Consider the following 22,281-nt stretch of genomic DNA (forward strand, 5'->3'; position numbering starts at 1 on the left):
AAATTTTGTTTTCTTTTAAGCATCAGAGGGCTTCCCAAGTGGCCCTAGTGGTAAAGAACCCACTTGCCAGTGCAGGAGACATGAAATGCGGGTTCAATCCCTGGGTTGGGAAGATGCCCTGGAGGAGGACATGGCAACCCACTCCAGTATTCTTGCTTGGAGAATCCCATGGACAGAGGAGCCTGGCAGGCTACAATCCATAGGATCACAAGGAGTCAGACACAACTGAAGCGACTTAGCACACATGCAAGAATCAGAAGTCTTTATTCAAATAACATCTTTTCTGAAGCCCATTATTTAGAGAGAATAAAGAAGCTAGGTTGCTCTGGTTGGAGTAATTGGAGAAGGAGCCCCTGAGTCCCTTAACTCCTAACACCTCTCTACACACTCCTCCCCTCAACTCTTAAGTGTAACTTTGAGGCACCTCCACATTGTGGAAACTCAAGAAGGGCTTGTAGTTCTCCTGCTAACACTCTATTGCACTGTGATCTTGGGTAAGTCATTTCTCACCTTTATCAAGTAAAGAGGTTGGCATAGATATGTTCTAATTTCCTTTAATCCCGTGATTTTAGAGTAAGAATATTACTGTATTTTTAAGAATATTGTTAAAGCATTCTTCAATCTCTTTTCTGAAGATAACCTAAGGCATCATGATACAAACTCAATATTAACATGAATTTTTTAACTAAATAAAGGCAATGCTATGAATAATTGCCAGATGAATGACTAACCATCTCCTTCTATTTATATCTCCAACTACAATTTCATTTGGAGTCTCATCAACAAACATTCTTTGCATAAATCGTGTCTGCGGTTGGTGACAAGGGCTCTTCCTTCCAATAAACTCAGAATGAATACTGACTGTACTTAAATAAAGTTACTGCTGTTGATGTCATCCTGATTACACTTTAACGTGTATGTTCATGTTTCACTCAGGGCTGATTTCAGGCTTGATTCCAATGTACATTGGTGAAATTGCTCCAACCACACTCAGGGGCGCTATCGGTGCTCTTCATCAGCTGGCCATTGTCACGGGCATTCTTATTAGTCAGGTAAAAACTCCCATCCCCTCCCTCACCCATCCTCTACTTTACCCAGCTTCTCTCCCCCTGACTGGCCACTCTTACTGTAAAACAACACAGAGGAAAAGACAGTTCCACAAGTGGTCTTGGAGGTGGCAGTACAGAGACATAGGCTTTTTAGTAGCTCAAAGTTAAAATATTACTAATCCACGCCTCACTTTTCCCCTGGAAGCTGTGGTGGAGTTGGCACTGAAGGTGACCTGGTAAGCCAAGTCTTAACTACTGGAGCTATTCCAGAATTACATTATTCCATTTAGATTTCAAGGGAAAAAAATTTCAAAATTTTGGCTGCCTGGGTTTCCTTTTTTCTGAGCATCTTTCCTGCTCAGATTTAAAATGCAAAGGATTGCAGTAGCAGTTCTTGTTCAGTTACCTTATTCTTTCCTTCTCTCCTGTGTTCTCAGAGGGAGTCCTCAGAACCTCAAACTTATGACTATCCAGAGGATAAACTACTTTGCAATAGGGATCACAAAACTAGTTCTCTCAGAGTAATTGCTTTATTTATGTAATCCATTCTATTTAAGTTCTGGGTAATCGTCCAAAGTTATGCATTATTTTTGCTGTTGTTTTAGATATCAAATGTGTGCTTAAAAGTTTGGTTGATTTCTATCCTAAATGTCCCATAGGAGTTAATGAAAACAAATCTAGCTGAACTCTTTGTAAAACAGAGTCCCTAATTCATTTAAGGAGAGACATACTAGTAATAATTTCCATCTTAAGCATACTTGTGCATACTTGAATCAAAGTCAGGAGTTACTATCAAATAGCCAATGTGCTTTTCCAACAAATTGTTTCAGAAGGCAGCTCCAAAGTGATATGTAGTTGATATGCTTCCTCCCTGCCTTTTCAGATCGTTGGCCTTGACTTTATCCTGGGCAATCACGAGCTATGGCACATCCTGCTTGGCCTGTCTGCTGTGCCAGCCATTCTCCAATGTCTGCTGCTCTTCTTCTGTCCAGAAAGCCCCAGATACCTTTACATCAAGCTGGATGAGGAAGCCAAGGCAAAGAAAAGTAAGTCTATGGTGGTTTTCCTTTCTTCCTATTGTTTTGGAATTATCAGTTAATGAGAAACGGTGCACATGAATGGATACTCATGAAATTGGTACCAATGCTTTTCAAATGAAGTCAGTGATTATATGTAAGAATATGCACGATCACTTAATATGACTGGTACATGTCATTTTGCAACCATAAACGTTCACACAAGCCCAAATAGAAAATCCACATGCAGTGCATTGAACTCAGACTTCTAACAGACCTTTCCTACATTGTACTTCTATGATAATGAGGAATAAGATGAAGCCAAATGTTTTGCTTTCTTAAAAAATAAAAAGACAGGATTTAACAAGAAAGGATTTCCAACACCCATTCTATTAGGTAATAGAATGGGTTAGGCAGAACTGTAGTTCTTTCATTAGCATAACAAAAATAAATTTATTTTTGTTTTGACCTGAGTTGTGTCAACATGATCATTTTGGGGGACAGGCTTGAAAAGACTCAGAGGAAGTGATGATATCACCAAAGACATCACTGAGATGAGAAAAGAGAGGGAAGAAGCATCAAATGAAAAGAAAGTCTCCATAATTCAGCTCTTCACCAATGCCAGCTACCGACAGCCTATTCTAGTGGCATTGATGCTGCATGCGGCTCAGCAATTTTCTGGAATCAATGGGGTAAGTTTAAGAACACCCTCCCTCACTCTTAAGACCAAAGTGAACTAAGACAGACGAGGACAGGAGTTTAAGTTTAAGTAACTAAGGACACATTAAAATGCTGACATCACAAATATCTTGAATGAGCATTAATTTTATCTTGCCTTGTCTGCTTTCTAAAATTACCTTACAATTTTTAAAAGATGTCAGTGATCAGTGGTCTGCATGTCAATTAAGATGAAGATTAAAAGGCAAGTCATAATAAATACAAAAGAGGGCAAAAGAGAATAAATATACCAAGAAGACTGAATTACTATGGGCTTCTAGAGTTGAGTATCAAATTTAGGATTTCAGATAGCCTAGGCAGAAGGACTCATGGTTCCTGCTATCTATTTAAATGAAGTGTATCAGATAGCCTAGTGCAAAGAATTTTCCTGCCATCCAAGAAATTTTCACTGTTTGGGGAGACAGCACACAAAATAAACAATAGAAGGAACTGATATGATATTGGTGAGTGAGGGTAATAGAAAAGACATGACTGAAAAACATACTGAGTACTAAACTAGCTAGCTTTTAGGTTTTGAAATCTTTGTATTATGCAGACTAAAATTGTCTTACTGATGGTTAGCTGCTAGAAGAAAAAAATTAAGCATTGGTTAAGAAACCAGATTTTAAAAACCACGTATCCCCATTCAATGTTGTTAAAACTGTGATTTGGGCTTCTACAGTGAGTCAACCCCAGATTCACAGACACTGTGGGGGTGACTGATAGATGGGCAGAGACTTAGAGGAAGCAAAGAAAGTATTTCCCCCAAGGTGAAGCAAAAGGAGACCTGAGCCTCATTCCACAAGCTGAATGCTCTGCTCTGGCCTCTATCCTCCTTTAAAGGTCCTTGATGTTGATTTTTTTAATCTCTTAATTCTTTATAACTTTGGGTCTCAGAGACCAAATCTCTCTGAGCTCTCTCTCAGCTCTGCGAGTTTATCCAAGAGCACAACACTTAATCTCTCTGAGTGTCCCTGCTTTAGCTTCCATCCCAGTGCCTGGCTTAGAGGCATCCAGGAAATGTTGAACCAGAGGCTTTTGGGTAGGATAGTGTGCAGTGAGTAATCCATTCCTCACTGAACACAGTCTGAACAGTCCTCCTGCATCAGCCCTGTCTGCAGGACGAGGCTGTAGGAAAGGAATGACAGAGGATGACACAACCAAAGAAAATGACTGTTAAGCACATAGAGACGTAACTAATAATAAAGGCTATTAAGAAGGTTGTGAATCAGATTTCTCCATTTGTACTGACATGAGTGGAAATTTTGGGTTAAGTGCAATGAAACCAAAATTCTTATACACACTGGTTCAGTTCAGTTCAAAGCTGCTCAGTCGTGTCCGACTCTTTGCAACCCCATGGACTGCAACATGCCAGGCCTCCCTGCCCATCATCAACTCCCAGAGCTTACTCAAACTCATGTCCATTGAGTCGGTGACACCATCCAACCATCTCATCCTCTGTTGTCCCCTTATCCTCCCATCTTCAATCTTTCCTAGCATCAGAGTCTTTTCAAATGAGTCGGTTCTTCAGGTGGCCAAAGTATTGGAGTTTCATCTTCAGCATCAGTCCTTCCAATGAACACCCAGGACTGATCTCCTTAGGATGGACTGGTTGGATCTCCTTGCTGTCCAAGAGATTCTCAAGAGTTTTCTTCAACATCACAGTTCAAAAGCATCAATTCTTCTGGGCTCAGCTTTCTTCACAGTCCAACTCTCACATCCATACATGACTACTGGAAAAACCATAGTTTTGACTAGACAGACCTTTGCTGGCAAAGTAATGTCTCTGCTTTTTAATATGCCCTCTAGGTTGGTCATAACTTTCCTTCCACGAAGCAAGTGTCTTTTAATTTCATGGCTGCAGTCACCATCGGTAGTGATTTTGGAGCCCAAAGAAATAGTCTGTCACTGTTTCCAATGTTTCCCCATCTATTTGCCATGAAGTGATGGAATCAGATGCCATGATCTTAGCTTTCTGAATGTTGAGTTTTAAGCCAACTTTTTCACTCTCCTCTTTCACTTTCATCAAGAGGCTGTTTAGTTCTTCTTCACTTTCTGCCATAAGTGTTGTGTCATCTGCATATCTGAGGTTATTGATATTTCCCCCGGCAATCTTGACTCCAGTTTGTGCTTCATCCAGTCCAGCATTTCTCATGGTGCACTCTGCATATAAACTAAATAAGCAGGGTGGCAATATACAGCCTTGATGTACTCCTTTCCCGATTTGAAACCCGTCTGTTGCTTCTTGACCTACATAAAGATTTCTCAGGAGGCAGGTCAGGTGGTCTGGTATTCCCATGTCTTTAAGAATTTTCCACAGTTTGTTGGGATCTACACAGTCAAAGGCTTTGGCATAGTCAATAAAGCAAAAGTAGATGTTTTTCTGGCACTCTCTTGCTTTTTTTGGTGATCCAATGGATGTTCAGTGATTTGAGCTCTGGTTCCTCTGCCTTTTCACTGGTAAGAGTGCAAATTGACACAACTTCTTTGGAAAACTATTTGGTAGTATCAATCAAAGCTGAGAACACACACACACTGTGATCCAACAATTCTATTCCAAGGTGTAAATGTGCACGTATTTTACCAAAAGGCTTGTACTAGAATAGAATGTTCATAGAAGCACTATTCACAATCACTCTAATGATAACTACCTAAATAACCATCAATAGTAGAATGGGTGACTAAATAGTAGAATGGGTAACTAAATTGTGGTATATTACTACAATAATATGCTAAATAGCAGTGATAATAAACAGCCTGCAAATGCAACAATGTGGATGATTCTCACAAAGGCAATGTTGATGCCAGATATAAAATATACATCAAGCAGTTCCACTTATATCAAGTACAAGACTAGGCAAAATTTATCTACAATGGCTGAAGTTGAAAGACTTTCCTTTGAAAAAGGGTGACATTTAGGGGGCTTCCAGAAGGCAGGAAATGATTTATTTTTTACCTAGATTATACAGGGGTGTTGGAGAAGACTCTTGAGAGTCCCTTGGACTGCAAGGAGATCCAACCAGTCCATCCTAAAGGAGATCAATCCTGGATGTGGAGGGACTGATGTTGAAGCTGAAACTCCAATACTTTGGCCACCTGATGCAAAGAGCAGGCTCATTTGAAAAAACCTTGATGCTGGGAAAGATTGGGGGCAGGAGGAGAAGGGGACAACAGAGGATGAGATGGTTGGATGGCATCACCGACACAATGGACATGGGTTTGGGTGGACTCCAGGAGTTGGTTATGGACAGAGAGGCCTGGTGTGCTGTGGTTCATGGGGTCGCAGAGTCGGACACGACTGAGTGACTGAACTGAACTGATACAGGTGTGTTTAGTTTGTGCAAATTAATTGAGCTGTACACTTAAAGGGTATATGTACCTTTTTGCATGTATTTTAACTTTAAGAAAAAGTTTTAAAACTGAAAAAAGTTAGATGCAGATGTAGAGTTTTCAGCTGAATATAAGGAGATTTTAAATGATTGGAAGTTTTACACACTAAAGGAAGATTGTGATTTCTCCTTTTCTGGAAGAAGAGGGATGATAAAACCTTTTGAGATCTCTCGGAACTCTGGTTCCATTGAAACACTCAAAAAATAAACAACCTAAAATAATTCTTGCATTAAAGCCTTAGCACTAGGCTTCTTGATTAAAGCTAAACTATTCTCATCTTTCAGATATTTTACTACTCAACCAGCATTTTCCAGACAGCTGGAATCAGCCAACCTGTTTATGCAACCATTGGAGTTGGTGCTGTCAACACAGTTTTCACTGCTGTCTCTGTAAGTGAAATACTCTAGATAAATATTCTGCTTGTTCCTCAGTCCAGAAATAGGAGTGAAAAAAACCCTTGTAACATAAAAGCAACCTGTGATTTATTGTCCACATGTACTGGATATGTAGATAGAACTATGTGAGTCACAGGAAGAGTCCTAGATGTGAATAACCAACCATTGTAGTGAGATTAGGCATAACTGAACACATGGATCAATGGTTCTCCCTATCTCCCAAATATGTCATTTGTCACTCACTTGTGAATCAGGAACTCACTTGGGGACAAGACACTTGGTATTTTTGTGTAAATACCTAGGCTTTTTCTCCTTTCTTCTGTACTTAAGTCCCTTAATATTAGCAAATGTGTATATGCATGCTCAGCTGTGTCTGACTCTTTGCAACCCCACAGACTATAGCCCACCAGGCTCCTCTGGGATTTTCCAGGCAAGAACACTGGAGTGGGTTGCCATTTCCTATTCCAGGGGAATCTTCCCGACTCAGGGATCGAACCCTCTTGCGTCTCCTGCATTGGCAGCAGATTCTTTACCACTGCACCATCTGGGAAAGGAAGTGTGAAAGTGTTAGTCATTCAGTCATGTCCGACTCTTTGCGACCCCATGTACTGTTGTCCATGGGATTCTCCAGGCAAGAATACTGGAGCAAATTGCCATTCCCTTCTCTGGGGGATCTTCTGGATCCAGGGCAGATTCTTTACTGTCTGAGCCACCAGGGAAGCAGAGAAGCACCCTGGGAAGCACCACCTGGGAAGCCCCTGATATTAGCAAACAGCTTGTCATTTCTGTCAGTACTGGATCTTCCACCTTGATTCCATCCTTCCATGGTTGAAATTTTTTATCCTGATATCTTAGGGGAAAAAAAAAACATTTTTTAAATAAACATTGTCCTCTTGATTAAATATCTAAGCCTCTAGCAAAATTAAACTGATTGAGCAGATTCTTATGATGTTAGGCCATTGGACAGAGCTTCCAGGCAGCTCTGAGTCTTCTCATATAGCTCAGTTAGAAAAGCATCTGCCTGCAGTGCAGGAGATCTGGATTCAATTCCTGGATCGGGAAGTTCCCCTGGAGAAGGAAATGGCAACCTGCTCCAGTATTCTTGCCTGGAGAATCCCACGGATAGAAGAGCCTGGCAGGCTACAGTTTATGGGATCACTTGTTTTTCATTCTCTGCACATGGACTTTTAACTATTACCTAGAGTGGTCAATAATTACAGCCTTGCTACCTAGATCAAAAGGCAAGTTTGTCCAGACCACATTAAACAGAACTGGACCTTGGAAAGAGAAGGAAGAACAGATAATAAGGGAACACCAGTGCTTATGCCTTTAGAGTTAATGCTTGTTCAATCCAAAAGGCTACTCTAAAATCAATAAAGGATTGGTACTGGGATGGAATCCTATTTGCATTCTTTTGTCTCCTGAGATAATATTTTTGCAAATCTCACTTCAACATATTTTTCTCATATAGAGATTGTGATTAAAATATTTTATGTGTAACAGGATTTGCTATGTGAAGAATCAAGTTATCAAGATCAGGGCAATCCAAACTGTAAGAATGCCTAAAAAAACTACTGTAAAATTCCATTGTTGTCCACCCATCCAACCCCACCAACTCCATGGAGTGGGAGGAGTTTTTCCAAAAATAGTGTCCTGATTATTTTGAATATACCTTTTTAGAACTCATCCTTTTATTCTGTGAACATTTTTGCAGGAGTGACATAATTTTAAAACTCTAATCAGCCGTCTAATGAACCCTCCAGGACTACAAGTAATATTTAACACTTTTAATTATATTTATTTTTGAAAAGTTTTAAAGTTCAAAAAAATACAAAAAGGATACCTCTCAATCATCCAGATTCTCTTGCCAAAATCAGGCAATGTTACCGAATTCCGTGTATCCATTCAAATAAAGATGTGCAAATAGGAATATGTACTGATAACATAGTAATGTTTCAACAATTCGGAGGGAATATAATCCTTTTTTTTTTTCCTGAATGAGTATTTGGAGAGAGAGACTTTCTAAACTCGATGCTGAATGATGTTCCATATTTTGTATTTTCTTTTACACTAATGATCCAGTAGATGGAAACCTGTAATCTTGAGTGAGAAAACAAAACAGAAAGAAATATGAAGCCAACGGAAAGACAGCGTGGGTCTAGAGGAGAAAGAAGCCTCCAAGTAGGCATCGAGGGTCTGAGTGCTGCACACTGTCTGTGGGGAAAATGGAAGTTAAGGTCAGGCATCCAGGTCTCTAAGACCTGACCAAGTCTCACCCTGTGTCTGTGCTCACCTGGCCCCAAGGGAGTCTGACTCAGTTTTCAAGGCATGCAGTTTTAGAATTTATAATCCTATCAGTAATAGTTGTCCAGAAATAGAAGAAAAGGATGTAGTGAAAGCCCTTTTTGCTGAAGAAATGCTCCAGTTTCCTTGGCGGCTTGACATGGTGTCATCAAATCAACTTTAAAAGTCATAATATAGAGAGAGTCAAAATATATAGAGAGAAATTTATGAACAATGAAAGTTTTGTTTTTCCCACTTCATTCTCAACAATTAAATATGGGTTCCTTGCTTACCACTCTGAAGTGATCTGAAAGCCTGAGAAAAAGGGGTTTTTTTCACTGTGAGTGAAAAGAAATGTTTCTCAGATATTTTCAGAGCCAAAGCTCACTGCACTAAGAGTATTGGATTGCTATTGATTTACTGATAGATTTATGAGAACAGCCAAGTGAGAAATTATGACAGGTAATTTTTGTGTGTGTTTGACTCACCAACCTTGGCAAGGATCAAGCCAGAGTCTATTCAGCAAACTCTGGTCCTTGCTAATTGTAAATCTTAAACATTAGTGCAAAGATCCCGACCCAAAGGAATTGATGCCAAGTCTCCTAAAATAGGATAAAAAAGCAATTTAACCTTTTGCTTTAAAGTCTTATCTTTTCAAGTGGATAGTCATTACCAAGACCAAGTACTTTCAGGCCTGACTCTTTAGTGAGATGATCAAATTCTGTATTTTCCCCCTGAGTGGTCACAATTTGACTTTGTTTGCAGTAAGGAAGTTGGATGATGACAGTTGACACATCAATAATTGCACTGTTTCAGAAGTCTGCAGTGCTCAAACGCTTTTAATTATAACTTAGGATAATTATCAAAAGAGAAATTAATGTCATTTTTATGTAGACCCTTCATATTTTAAGGGGAGAGGAAATACTGAACATCCAAGATGTCCAGTCTCTAACTATTGCACCCAAAGTGATAAACATCAGGGGGTAATAATGCTATGGTTCTTTCTCTAGAATGACCTGTTCAAATCAGTGTGACAAAAGGAAGACAGCATCTGTTAATCATCTCTGGTCACTGAGACCAGTTCCACCTTTCTGGGCAAGAGTCACTTCCCTCCTTAATTCCACATCTGCAAAATGAGATAATAGAATGGCTTCTTCTCAGCTGTATAAATTTAAAAGATCTCCTCGGCAGTAAAAACTATTTAAGTATAAAGCCACATGTTTTAAAACTTTCCTAGGTGTTCCTTGTGGAGAAGGCAGGGCGACGCTCTCTGTTCCTAATTGGAATGAGTGGGATGTTTGTTTGTGCCATCTTCATGTCGGTGGGACTTGTGCTCCTGGTGAGTCTGGTGTCTGCACTGAGATTTTTGGGTACCCAATGATAGCATTTCTGAGCCCCAAGTTAAACATCTGAGACTTACTTAACAAAATAAAGCAAGAGGAACAGCATATAAAACAAAAGAGAAATGTAAAGAAAAAGAATTAGCTTCAGGGTTTAAAGACTGAATATCAGCAAGTGAATGGTGCTTGTCACCCAGAGATGCAGGGTGTATAATAACCAGGTTTCAATCCTGGCTCTGCCACTTGGCTGCTTGTGTGACCTTGAACAAGTACCTAGACCTTTCTACCACTTTACAGGGTGTTCCGCATCCTGTCTACCGAGCTTGGTATGAGTAGAAGCAGAGGTCACTGGATCCTTGCTTTGCTTCTTCCACAGGAAGAGTGACTAGGAGGCAGAGAAAATCCGAAGCCACAGGATTTCTTATAGCTCAAAAGATTTAAGGATGATTCAGACTAGGAAAAAAAAAAACTTGTCTACGACTCATTGGAAAAGACCCTGATGCTGGGAGGGATTGGGGGCAGGAGGAGAAAGGGACGATAGAGTATGAGATGGCTGGATGGCATCACCGACTCAATGGACATGAGTTTGGGTGAACTCTGGGAGTTGGTGATGGACAGGGAGGCCTGGCGTGCTTCGATTCATGGGGTCGCAGAGTCGGACACGACTGAGCGACTGAACTGAACTGAACAACCGGAATAACTTATACTTAATTGAACATAAGCACATCAGTGAAAGTGAAGTAGCTCAGTCGTGTCCGATTCTTTACAACCCCGTGGACTGCAGCCTACTAGGCTCTTCTGTCCATGGGATTCTCCAGGCAAGAATACTGGAGTGGGTTGCCATTTCCTTCTCCAGGGGATCTTCCCAGCTCAGGGATGGAACCTGGGTCTCCCGCATTGCAGGCAGACGCTTTAACCTCTGAGCCACCAAGGATTCCCATAGCACATCAGGAAGAGTGCTATGTCCCCTCTGAACTCAACAAGGACTTAGCTACAGGAAGAAGCAGTCAGTGATCCCAGTTCCACTTTTATTTTGTTTTTCTTTTCTCCTCAGAGTAAATTCCCTTGGATGAATTACGTGAGCATGACAGCCATCTTCCTTTTTGTGTCTTTTTTTGAAATTGGGCCAGGACCCATCCCCTGGTTCATGGTGGCTGAGTTTTTCAGTCAAGGACCACGCCCTGCTGCTTTAGCAATAGCTGCGTTCAGCAACTGGACAGGCAATTTCATTATAGCTCTGTGTTTCCAGTACATTGCGGTAAGCAGCCTAGTTCTGTGCAAACTTACTGAACAGAAGATAAGGTTTAACAGCTGCTAATTGGGACTCTGTTTCTTCTCTGCAGGACTTCTGTGGACCTTATGTGTTTTTCCTTTTTGCTGGTGTGGTCTTGGCCTTTATTCTGTTCACATTTTTTAAAGTTCCAGAAACCAAAGGAAAATCCTTTGAGGAAATCGCAGCAGAGTTCCGAAAGAAGAGGGGTTCAGCTGAAACGCCAAAAGCTGCTGTAGAAATGGAATTCCTCGGACCTACAGAAACCATGTAAAGATAACCTGCTTTTTGACATGAACAATAACAGGAAGAAAGCAGTGTTTTTTAATGACACTTTTTTGAGAATTTTATATCTGTATCTTGAAGTATTGTTTTATTTTTTATAGAGACTTTATAGGCTCTGATCAGAAGTATCATCAAATATTACAAAAAAGTATTTTTTTCTTTTAACTTAGAGAATCTATGTTGGGTGGTAAGACTATAAGAAAACCAAAAAATCTAGCTCATTTTGTTACACTAACTGGCAAATACATTTAGTACCAAAAAAAATTTTTTTTTGTTACTTTGATGACCAAATGGTTTTTGTAAAATTAAACACTAAACGGCTTGGTCATTTAGCACGGGTTACCAGTTAATAATAACAACTATCATAAACTTGTGCTAATTCCTTGCTGGTTCAATCCTTTAAGCTATATTTTTGTTTTGCTTTTTTATTAACCACAGCCTGGTTTTCTGAGTTGTCTTATAAAATACACTCAAACAGTGATAAATCAAACATTTGTTTATCTCCTCAAACTTCAAATAAGATACAGCAGTCTAACGCTGGAAATTGGAAGCAAAAGATTGTTCTGTTTGTTAAAAAAATATTTTCTGAACTATTATGTTTTAAAATAGGTTGAAAAGGTAGGGTTGGAAGATCCTGAGGGTGAGTCCCTGAAAATTCAAAAACATTGAATTTCAGCCTTGATCAAAATCCTTATTTAATTTTCCTGGAAAGACTGAGTTCCCAAACACAAAGCAATCATTCTTTTTGGTGTTTCCTTTTTCGCCTTGGCAGTATATGGAGCTATCTAAGCTGTTCTATTATGATTACTAACATTATTGAATACTACTTATGTGCCAAGCACTAAGTGCTTTTACCTATGTAGACAAATTGGAAATACACAGATGATTAAACAGACTTTCACTCAGTCAATTTTGCAACTATGGAAATAGAGTTCTGAAGGATACCAAAGGCTTAGCAGGGAGCTGAAATATCTCCAGGCTCTTTTCCTCACAAAGTAGAGCACTGAATCAATCCTTTTTACATTTGCTTTAATGTATGGAAGAGAAAGGCACTTTCTCTTTTTAAAAGTTCTTTTTAAGAGTGGGAAAAAAAATACTGAACACTTGAGGGTTTTTTGTTTTTGTTTTTTCTTTTTTTTCTTTGACCAAAGTTGTTTACCTTTATGTAATTTGACATTCCAAGCAACATGAAATTATTTCTTCTCACTTTGATTTTTGTTTCTTTTCAGCCAGTTTGGGATCAACTATGTCCCCTTAGCTGTTCCAGGATACCAAGTGAGCTTAAATAGTTTGGTAGACCTTTTTTTCTAAACTGTGAACTCAGTTAAAAAAAAAAAATAAAAGCAGGGACTTGGAGTCGGGCAGAAGCAGGAAAATGGCTCATCCTGTAGCTCCTGTCTTCTTCAGGATGCTGGTGGCCTTTGAGAAGCCCAAAGTTGCACCAGTAAAGAAATTTAACATATTTATAGGTGATGAATGTGATGATTTCAAATCACTATTCCTGATCTCATTTAGAATAAAGTGGAAATGGCAACCCACTCCAGTGTTTTTGCCTGGAGAATCCCAGGGACAGGGGAGCCTGGTGGGCTGCCGTCTATGGGGTCGCACAGAGTCGGACACGACTGAAGTGACTTAGCAGCAGCAGCAGCAGTAAGTGTTTAGGATTTCCCTGATGACTCAGTGGTAAAGAATCTACCTGCCAGTGCAGGAGATGCTAGTTCAATCCCTGAGTCAGGAAGATCCCCTAGAGAAAGAAATAGCTTCCCCTCCAGTATTCTTGCCTAGAGAACCCCATGGACAGAGGAGCCTGGTTGGCTATAGTCTGTGGGATCGCAAAGAGTTGGACACGACTTAGTGACTGAACAAGTAAGAGTTTAAATAAAGAACCCACAAGACCCCTTTTAAGTTTTGATTAATTTTTCTGACTGACCGCAAATACTCAAAATTCAGACCCTGAAGTTTTCTGCCTCAGAGAAATGTAAATAGCATGTATTGTTTCCCTTTCATAATTTTTTCCTTGCAAAGATACTAGTGAGTTGAAAAGAAACATTCAGATGAAATAAGCGGTTAAAGCTTCATACTAAAACAAAGGAACTAGCTTAACATAATAAAAACTGCTAGGTTCTCAGCAATACTCATCATAATATATAATAAGATTGACGCTAATTAATTGGATTTAATCCCAGGGAAATTAGATGTGAGTTTGAATGGTTAATTTTCATAGTACACTATCATTTCTGTGGAGTCGTTTTCATAGTCAAACATCCTTACAAATGTGATCTTCTCTTAACTTGCTCGGAGCATGATCCAGCCGTTCATCTGCTACATCTAGTATTGTCCACTGTCCTGACACCAATGCAGGGATCTCCTCTCACTTCCTCTTCCACGCTCCCTTCTACAGGATCAGCACTGTCATGCACTCTGAGACACAGTAAGAGAATGCCTCACCTCAAGGAGCTCAGTCTATTGAGGAGTTCAGGAAGATCACCTGCATTTCTTGCCTTTCATCACCTCAGTGTATAGCACTTTGTAAATAAAATGCACTCAATAATATACCTACCTCAGAGAGCTGTGAGGATTAAACATAAAGTGCTAAGCAGAGTGCCTGGTACAGAGAGGGCACTCAATAAATGTTACCTAAAGTTAGCATTCATGACAATACTGTTAGGACACAGAGCTATCATATATAAGATAGTTCCAATTTTTTTCTTTTGAATAAAAAAAATTTTATAAATGGAATATAATATTTTCTTACTTTCAGCAACAATCCCATAATGACAAGGGAATTGTAAGAATTAGGGGGAATATTAAGCTGTCTAAATACTTAAACCCATACTTGATATTTCTAAGTAGGGTATAAGAGTTTTTCTTGTATTTTTTAAATTTGCTTTTGCCTAAGTTATTTTTAAGAGGCCTATATGTAGTATTATTTCTTTGGATAATGCTAAGTACAAACTGAAATGCTATGTGTCATATATAAATGTAACAACAGGATTAAATCACAGGACAAGGCCAAGCCTTCTTGATAAGATGCAAAAACTGCAAAAATGAGGACTTCTCTGGTGGTCCAGAGGCTGACTCTGCGCTCCCAGTGCAGGGGCCTAGGTTCCATCCCTGGTGGGGGAACTAGATCCCACATGCCGAAACTAAAAGATTCTGTGTGCCGCAACGAAGATCGAAGATCTTGTGTGCTACAGTGAAGATCTGGCACAGTCAAGTAAATATGGAAATAAAGTTAAAAACATTTAAAATATTAGATTACCTAAAAAGGTGTAAAAATAATTACAAAAGTGTATAAACTAGTGTACATAAGTATTTCTTGCTAGCTTATTATTGTATACATAGCAAAGCAGTGTTAGACAGTATCTTGTGCTTATAGTGTCCTAAGCAAAGGTGCTGAGTAAAGTGTGAAAAAATATAATTTTTCATTACAATTGTATATTAGCGATCTGAGGAGAAAGGGTTTATTGCCAACCACTCTTGAGCCATCTGCTGGTGTTTTTACTGCTTTCCAGTTGGGTGCACGTTAGAAAGAATCATCATGAAAATCCACTGGTTTTAGTTAAGAGTGTGTATACACTGCAGTTTTATGTCAATAAATATATTTCTAATTATTGTGTTACTTTATTTTATGTAGAAAATAACCACATTTAAGAAAATTTGTATTGGTTTACTGTATATAATCATTTCCTTCTCACAGTATTTTTCCTGTTCTCATATTAAAGATAATATGTGAGTTGCATTATAAATCCAAATGTTATTTCCATCAAGCAGTTTGTTTTGATTATCAGTTTAAAACGTAGGGAAAACTAACTGGTAGACTAGGTAAGAACAGTTGAAGAGGAATGAAGGACTCCCTTTGATGAAAATAGAAATACTTCAATTCAGTAAATATTTAATTGAGCTCCTATTATGAACACAACACTTTATTAAAGTTTTGTAAAAGATACAAAGCTTAGAAAACATGGTCCCTATCCTCAATCACCTGAATTCTCATAAAGAAGCTAAACTTTACTTTATTTTATTTTTTTTAAAGAAGCTAAACTTTAAAAACAAATAGTTATGGCACAAGGGGCAGAATAGGAAAAACTGTAAGTTAGTGGTTTTAAAAATTTTTAGTTGACATCTAAAATTTTCGTCATATGTTTAAATAGCTGCAAAGAATATAACTTTTCAAAATATATATATACATTTAAAAATTGCTATGCTCTATGTATCCAGTAGCATTTAATTACCATAGTAATTTGTGGCTCACCATAACCATTTTTTATGAAATTATTCATTTTCTTATTTTTAAATTTTCATCATGAAATTTAAGAACACTAGCAAGTAAAAAGTACATATAAAAGCATCTAGAAAGTAAAGACAGGTCACATACAAAGAAACAGGATTCATAAAAGCATGTCATATCTGAACAGCAGCTGTGAAAGCTGAAAGGCTGTGGAGAAATATCTACAAAATTCTAAGGGAAAAATTATTTTCAGCCTAGAATTCTGTTCCCAGATGTACTATCAGTTGAGTGTCAAAGTAGAATTAAGTATATTTCCAGATATGCAAAACTCAAAATTTTACCTATTCTGTACCTTCTCTCCTGAAGCAAGAGGAATGTGTACTGTGCCAAAGAGAGAGAGAGAGAGAGAGAGAGAGAGGAAAAACTGAGTGTGAAAGACATGGAATTCAGCAAAAGGGGAGGATGGAAGAAAAGTCTCAGGGCATGAGTCATAGGTGACGGCAAGTACCAGAGCCTAGAAGACAACCAGTTCAGACTGAAGCAAGAAAAAGAAGGTTCTGGGGAAAAACAGAACTAAAATATTCTCTGATGTGTTTGGCCATATGAGGAATACTTTGGAACCTTTTGGAAAAAAGAACAGTGCCAAACACATAGAAAACTAAACACATGCAAATACGAGGCAATTATGAATTCCTGGGGAGAGAGTGTGGAGGGAGCAACATGGGAAAGAAGTGTCCTGGTGCACTACTTAACTCAATGGTGAATAATTATTTACACAATTATGTAAAACACTGAATATTGTTACAATTCTCATTTTCAAATAAAATTTCTAATAATATAATGAGATATGTGGAAAAGAAAGGTGAGGAATTGTGAGGAAAAGCTCAATGATAATTAACACAGTAAGTTGCTGACACATAGCCACCAAAATCTATAAAGCAAAAAAATATCCATATGAGGCTATGCGCTGGTAATTTTCCCTGTTCTCCTGCAGTCTATGTTTACCCGTTGTACTCTGCTCTGTGACTCAGAAAGCTGGTCTCTTCAGACTCTATCATCTAGGTTCCTTGTCTTTGGCTTCTAGTTGAGTTTGCTTAATGCGCTGCCCTGGTGGCAAATGGAAGGATAAGAAGAGGGAGAAGGAAGGCTATTGTTTCCTTCAGCTTCCAGCCCCCCTCTCCTTGGGCAGTGACTGTATTCCTCCACTTATGGCCACAGCTTCCGTATAGCTCCAATTATACTCATTACTGAGTTCTGGTAATCATTCCCCCAAATCTTGCCTCTTTTAATCCCAGAGTTGGTAATGGCATCATACTACTGTGAGTTCTACTACTACTAGTCCCAGATACTTGACCATCCCTTGCTGTTCCTTAACTTGGCCCCCTCCTTTGTAAAATGTTTCTCCATTAAGCTTCTTTAACCACTCCTTTGCAGTGGGCCAGCTGCTTCTGTTGAGACCCAAACAAAACAACATATGAACTTGAACGTGGAAATTAAAGCTTTAAGAAACAGTTAAAAAAATTTCAAGGGGCTTCCCTGGTGGCTCAGTGATAAGGAATCCAGCTGCCAATGCAAGAGATACAGGAGATGCAGGTTCAATCCCTGGGTCGGGAAGATCCCCTGGAGGAGGAAATGGCAAGCCACTCCAGTATGCTTGCCGGGAAAATCCCATGGACAGAGGAGCCTGGTGGGCTACAATCCACAGGGTTACAAAAGAGTCAGACACAACTTAGCAACTAAACAGCAGCAACTACAAAAATTTTTCAAATATTCACCTATAAGAAAATTCATGGTTGAAGAAGGCTGGGGCAAGAACTTACTGTATTTTTTTTTTTCAAATATATGTAATATAAGCCTGTACTATTATTTGACCTTTAAACTATAGACATGCATTACTTTATAAAAATAAAAATTATTACATAACCATAAATATTTTAATTTAAACTATTGAATCAACTGATAAAATGCTACACAGCACAAAGGTGCATGAGATTATATATACCAAATATATTTTAGATAGATTAGAGAGGCTGAGAGAGTGAAAATGGTAGAAAGGGAAGAAGAGAGAGGAGGGAGAGAGGAAAAAAGAAGAATGTACAGTATTCAGTGCTTATGGATAGATGATAGGATTTCAGCTAGGTTAGGGCTACGGTTGGGGTTGGTGTTCGGGTGTGTATGTTTGTATGTATGTGTGTGAGAGCATGTGGTCCAAGTTTCCTTCACTGTGCATGTATATTATGCTTGCTTGCTTGCTTGCTAAGTCGCGTCAGTCGTGTCCGACTCTGTGTGACCCCATAGATGGCAGTCCAACAGGCTCCTCTGTCCCTGGGATTCTCCAGGCAAGAGCACTGGAGTGGGTTGCCATTTCCTTCTCCAATGCATGAAAGTGAAAAATGAAAGTGAAGTCTCTCAGTCATGTCCGACTCTTAACGACCCCATGGACTGTAGCCTACCAGGCTCCTCCGTCCATGGAATTCTCCAGGCAAGAGCACTGGAGTGGGTTGCCATTGCCTTCTCTGATATTATGTTTATAATAGGCTAAAAAAATGTGGGGGGAATTAACCTTCTTTCAGAAATAGATGGTGAGAAGAAAAGGAGAAATAGGTCTACAGTTTGCACAACAATAAAGAACTTTATTACAACGTGGGGATGTGTGAATGTATTCACAGACTAAGGGAAAAGAGAAATAGAGAAGAATTTTAAGACACATGAGAGAGGATAAGCGAAGAATGGGAAAGTTTAACATAAAAAAATTATAGGCAGTGATATTAGAAAGGAGGAGACAGGTGAGAGAAAAATTTAAATGAAAAATGATATGAAGATATTTTGAGACAAAGAGTTAAAAAGTTGAGGTTACTTGATAAGGTTGACTCTCCATTTTCTGCAGAGAAAGTACTAGATGAGCTCCTACCCTGAGCAGGAATCCTGAAGATCATTGATTCCTGAACCAACTCCTATGAGTCAATTGCACCCTAAAGCTAAACCCTGCCTATAGAATTATCAGCTGAGTCATCTTGGGCAGTTTACACAGTCCTCTAAAGTTTCAACCATGTGCTCTTAATGTGAAATGAAAATAAAGATAGCACAGATTTTGCTTACATTATAGGATTTTGCAAGGTACAATAATTTAAAAAAAATTTTTTAACTGAAATGCAGTATGAAATATGTACATAATTTAGTCCTCTAATGATGTATTTGTCTTCTCAGACTGCCATAACAAAATACCATAGACTGTGTAAGTTCAACAACAGTAATTTCCCACAGTTCTAGAAGCTAAGAAGTCCAAGGTTAAGGTGCCAACTGATTTGGTTCCTAGTGAGGGCTCTCGTCCTGGCTGGCAGATGGTCACTTCTCTTCACAAGGCAGAAAGGATTCTAGTGGTTTTTTCCTCTTCTTATAAGGGCATCAGCTCTATCAAATTAGGGGCTTACCCTTATGACCTCATTTAACCTTTATCACCGCCTCAGAGGCCCCAACTCTAAGCAGAGTCACTTCGGGGTTAGGATGTCAACATATGAATTTAAGGGGACATAAACATTCAGTCTATAACAAATGGTAAGGAACTTTTACCTTCAGGAGAGAAAAAGAAAAGACACAATGAGGGAGGGCTGGAAGTAGAAACAGGACCAAATTGTCTTGGAGGAATTAACATGTTTTAATATTCTATTTTGAAGAATGAAAATGTAGGAGGAGCTAAGATGGCGGAGGAATAGGATGGGGAGACCACTTTCTCCCCCACAAATTCATCAAAAGAACATTTAAACACCGAGTATATTCCACAAAACAACTTCTGAATGCCAGCAGAGGACATCAGGCACCCAGAAAAGCAACCCACTGTCTTCGAAAGGAAGTAGGAAAAAATATAAAAGACAAACAAAGAGACAAAAGAGGGAGGGACAGAGCTCCATCCCGGGAAGGGAGTCTTAAAAAGAGAGAAGTTTCCAAACACCAGGAAACACTCTCACTGTCGAGTCTGTGCCGAGCTTTGGAAGCACAGAGGGCAACATAACAGGGAGGAAAAATAAATAAACAATTAAAACCCACAGATTACGAGCCCAATGGTAACTCCCCCAGCGGAGAAGCAGCGCAGACGCCTGCACCCACCACTAGCAAGCGGGGGCTGGGCAGGGAGGCGCGGGCTGCATCACTTAGAGTAAGGATCTGGCCTGAATGCCCCGAGCGCTATCTGAGCGAACTAAATTGGGCTAGCAAACCAGACTGTGGGATAGCTACCACGCGAAAAGCCAGCCCTAACCTAAGACACCACCAGGCCCATGCACGGAACAAAGGACTGAACAGAGATAGCCGGCTGCAGACTACCCCCCTCTGGTGACAGGCAGCCAGAGCTGGAAGGGGGCAATCGCAGCCCCAGAGAGACATTATCTACAAAACTGTAAGCAGGCTTCTTTGCTAACTAAGACCTCTTGGGGTTCTGGACGGTCAACATCTGCCTGAGAAGGTGTGCCGGTTGCACACCCAGAAAACCGAGCGGCAGGGAGGCGATAAGTCGCAGCAACCGCGCTCACCAAACACCTCATCACCTGAGCTGCTCGGACCTGGGAAGGGCACAAAATGCAGGCCCAAACAAGTCTGTGCCCTTGGGGTCTACCCGAGTGCCTGAACCTGAGTGGCTTGGACCTGGGAGGTGCAAGCAGCCCAGGGCTGGCCTCGGATGGTTCCCGGTGGAGCAACCTAGAGCCTGAGCAGTGTTGGCAGGGAGGCTACAGTGTGGCTGAGGCACTGCGAGCACACGCCAGTGTTATTTGTTTGCAGCATTCTTCCCTCCCCACAGCGCGACTGAACAGGTGAGCCTAAAAAAAAAAAAAAAAAAGTGTCCACCACCACCCCCTTTGTATCAGGGCGGAAATCAGACACTGAAGAGACCAGCAAACAGAAGAAACTATAACAGAGGGAACCGCCTTGGAAGCGACAGGCAATAGATTAAAACCCTGTGGTTAGTACCGACTACATAGGAAGGGGCCTACAGATCTTGAGAAATATAAGCCAGACCAAGGAACTAGCCTTGATTCATGGACCTGACATTCCAGGTTCCTATGCAATATTGCTCTTTACAGCATCGGACCTTGCTTGTATCACCAGTCACATCCACAGCTGGGTATTCTTTTTGCTTTGGCTCCATCCCTTCATTCTTTCTGGAGTTATTTCTCCACTGATCTCCAGTAGCATATTGGGCACCTACTGACCTGAGGAGTTTCTCTAAAATTCTGAAGGAGATGGGAATACCAGACCACCTGATCTGCCTCTTGAGAAATTTGTACGCAGGTCAGGAAGCAACAGTTAGAACTGGACATGGAACAACAGACTGGTTCCAAATAGGAAAAGGAGTTCGTCAAGGCTGTATATTGTCACCCTGTTTATTTAACTTCTATGCAGAGTACATCATGAGAAACGCTGGACTGGAAGAAGCACAAGCTGGAATCAAGATTTCCGGGAGAAATATCAATAACCTCAGATATGCAGATGATACCACCCTTATGGCAGAAAGTGAAGAGGAACTAAAGAGCCTCTTGATGAAAGTGAAAGTGGAGAGTAAAAAAGTTGGCTTAAAGCTCAACATTCAGAAAACGAAGATCATGGCATCCGGTCCCATCACATCATGGGAAATAGATGGGGAAACAGTGGAAACAGTGTCAGACTTTATTTTTCTGGGCTCCAAAATGACTACAGATGGTGACTGCAGACATGAAATTAAAAGACACTTACTCCTTGGAAGGAAAGTTATGACCAACCTAGACAGCATATTCAAAAGCAAAGACATTACTTTGCCAACAAAGGTTCGTCTAGTCAAGGCTATGGTTTTTCCTGTGGTCATGTATGGATGTGAGAGTTGGACTGTGAAGAAGGCTGAGTGCCGAAGAATTGATGCTTTTGAACTGTGGTGTTGGAGAAGACTCTTGAGAGTCCCTTGGACTGCAAGGAGATCCAACCAGTCCTGGGATTTCTTTGGAAGGAATGATGCTAAAGCTGAAACTCTAGTACTTTGGCCACCTCATGTGAAGAATTGACTCTTTGGAAAAGACTCTGATGCTGGGAGGGATTGGGGGCAAGAGGAGAAGGGGACGACAGAGGATGAGATGGCTGGATGGCATCACTGACTCGATGGTCGTGAGTCTGAGTGAACTCCGGGAGTTGGTGATGGACAGGAAGGCCTGGCGTGCTGCGATTCATGGAGTCGCAAAGAGTCGGACGCTACTGAGCAACTGATCTGATCTGATCTGAAGGAACTAGCTGAAAATGAACTGACCCCGCAATACTCACAACACCACCAGAGAAAGTCCTAGATA

At 40.1% G+C, this 22,281-nt stretch overlaps 1 protein-coding gene across 2 annotated transcripts in view; it reads left to right on the forward strand.

The window, feature by feature from the left end:
- Positions 1 to 15,360, forward strand: part of SLC2A2 (solute carrier family 2 member 2) — a 32,688-nt gene extending 17,328 nt beyond the window's left edge. The window contains exons 5-11 of one of the 2 annotated variants that reach the window (NM_001103222.2): positions 937 to 1,052; positions 1,933 to 2,095; positions 2,570 to 2,757; positions 6,457 to 6,561; positions 10,088 to 10,189; positions 11,245 to 11,448; positions 11,534 to 15,360. In NM_001103222.2, the coding sequence (NP_001096692.2) occupies positions 937 to 1,052; positions 1,933 to 2,095; positions 2,570 to 2,757; positions 6,457 to 6,561; positions 10,088 to 10,189; positions 11,245 to 11,448; positions 11,534 to 11,734 (1,079 nt within the window). In that variant the 3' untranslated portion in view covers positions 11,735 to 15,360. The remainder of the gene's footprint in view (positions 1 to 936; positions 1,053 to 1,932; positions 2,096 to 2,569; positions 2,758 to 6,456; positions 6,562 to 10,087; positions 10,190 to 11,244; positions 11,449 to 11,533) is intronic. The other variant, XM_059887981.1, reaches the window with a different exon arrangement.
- Positions 15,361 to 22,281: the final 6,921 nt, after the last annotated feature.

The sequence above is a fragment of the Bos taurus genome, chromosome 1 (assembly GCF_002263795.3).
Source record: "Bos taurus isolate L1 Dominette 01449 registration number 42190680 breed Hereford chromosome 1, ARS-UCD2.0, whole genome shotgun sequence".
In the NCBI taxonomy this organism is placed as follows: domain Eukaryota; kingdom Metazoa; phylum Chordata; class Mammalia; order Artiodactyla; family Bovidae; genus Bos; species Bos taurus.